At 38.8% G+C, this 1721-nt stretch overlaps 1 protein-coding gene across 1 annotated transcript; it reads right to left on the bottom strand.

The window, feature by feature from the left end:
• Positions 1-332: 332 nt before the first annotated feature.
• LOC107857046 lies at positions 333-1721 on the bottom strand. Its single transcript, XM_016701995.2, has 4 exons — positions 1254-1721; positions 967-1175; positions 775-844; positions 333-686 (listed from the first exon to the last, which is right to left on the bottom strand). Exons 1-4 carry the CDS (start codon positions 1441-1443, stop codon positions 532-534), a joined length of 624 nt encoding a protein of 207 aa, XP_016557481.1. The 5' UTR covers positions 1444-1721; the 3' UTR covers positions 333-531.

The following is a 1721-nucleotide window of genomic DNA, read 5'->3' as shown; positions in this document are numbered from 1 at the left end:
AGGGTACAAGTGTCAGTTCTGATGCCTAATGATTACCTTCAAGTGCCAAATCTTTTCCAAAATTAGGCAGTTTCAAAGCATTTGTGCTGTAATGTTAAGACGCTGCTTGTAAATTATTATCAACCCTGATAAACTGCTTGCTTAAGAAGACGTCTGCTTGCACCCTGAACATTGGCCTTTGGCAGTTTTCCGTGTGTGTGCGCGCGCATGTCGTCGTTGCATTCAAATGACCAGGATAACCCCTCCTCCTTTGCAATCCAACTTTTTAATGCGACGCTGGCAGTGTACCTTAATGAGATGTTACAATTTTATAAACCTATTAAAAGTTTTTGTTGGCATTGAGGAAACATGAAATTTCATTCTTGTGGTAAGTGTACATTTGTTTTTAACATACACATTGGAAGAGGAAGAGGAAGCGGAAGGGTTGATTACATATAAATGGAATACACAGCATGCTTCTATGGACCTTTTAACAGCAAAAGAAAAGAGGAAAAGGGAGAAAGGTAAAAGTCAATATACACTGAGAAGACATTATACTTTCCAGACAGGAATAATTCCTTGAGCAGCTAAGCGCTTCTCAACCCAGAACACAACATGCTTTGCGGTTATCTTTTTCTCATCAACAAGAAAAGGTTCCACAGTGCTTACTCCAGAACCATAGGAGGACAAAGAGAAACCTCTAGGACCTGCCATCAAAGAAAATACATCTGTAAGTTTCTAATCATAGAAGCAATCTGAACTCTCATAACAAATTTAAAACAGGTCAAGACATACCTGTGAGTCCATCCGGAAAGAATGCCCAAAATGAATATGGATTGCCCTTCTTTAGAAATGAGCCCTCCAGCTGCAACAACAGCATTTATAAAAACGACAAAGTAAATGCAATATGCAAGTTCTGTATAATCAAAGTGGAAAAAACAAGGTGAGATAAAAATCCGCATCAAGACGAGATAACTGGAGACTCACCTTGTTGTCATTAAATGATAGGTCGAGCTCACGGATGTCGTTTTGGGCTTCAAAAATTGCTTTCAGTGAAGGGATTACATCCTCCTCCATCATCTGAGCTAGCGACTTTGCTGGAGCTTTTGCAGCAGCCTTTAGCTTTGGCTTTGGTTTTGCCGGACCTGTTTCTTCAGCAGTCTCAGACTCTTTCTTCTCCTCCGTTTCGGCAGCAACTAGTGGAATTGTTATTTTTCAGTACACCATGAAAATCATCAATTTCAAAAAAGTAATGGTGTAGCTTAGAAAATTACCAGTTACAGATGAAGAAGATTCATGGGCTGCAAAGCAGAAAACATTTCTGCTAGAAGGGACTATCCTACATTTGCACGTTTTGAGGTGTCTCAGTTCAAGTGAATCAGCAGGCAATACGGGTTTAGCTCTACGGCGAAAAGATGGTGAACGGAAGCTAGAAAGTGAAACAGAACCTCCTGTTGTTGCCATGACCTTTTGGATATTGTTATTGTTTATCTTCGTACAGCAAAATCAAGCATATTTTAGACTCAAATTAAACTCTAATTTTATTCTTATCAGCCGTTGTTTCTTATCAGGTACAGGAGAGGATGTAATACTTGTTAGTGAAGCAGTGACAACATCAGAAAGGCAGCGAAAAATAAGCTGCTTTTTCATCCACACGTTGTTAGGAGAACGAATGTTAGGAGAAATAATGCCACGAGTAATTGATTTCAAATGTCTATAAATGTTTTTTTTTTTTTTTTTTT

The sequence above is a fragment of the Capsicum annuum genome, chromosome 9 (assembly GCF_002878395.1).
Source record: "Capsicum annuum cultivar UCD-10X-F1 chromosome 9, UCD10Xv1.1, whole genome shotgun sequence".
NCBI classification, from domain to species: Eukaryota; Viridiplantae; Streptophyta; class Magnoliopsida; order Solanales; family Solanaceae; genus Capsicum; species Capsicum annuum.
The sequence above is the reverse complement of the archived record's forward strand: the minus strand, read 5'-3'. Positions and strand labels throughout refer to the sequence as shown.

Bases quoted from the DNA above. Each gene is read 5' to 3' on its own strand.
- LOC107857046 (XM_016701995.2), bottom strand. From the start codon at position 1,443: ATGGCAACAACAGGAGGTTCTGTTTCACTTTCTAGCTTCCGTTCACCA. The intron at 845-966 runs GTGAGTCTCCAG...CTGTTGTTGCAG, and splicing joins TATCATTTAATGACAACAAG to CTGGAGGGCTCATTTCTAAA. The intron at 687-774 runs GTATGTCTTGAC...CTTTGATGGCAG, and splicing joins CTTTCCGGATGGACTCACAG to GTCCTAGAGGTTTCTCTTTG.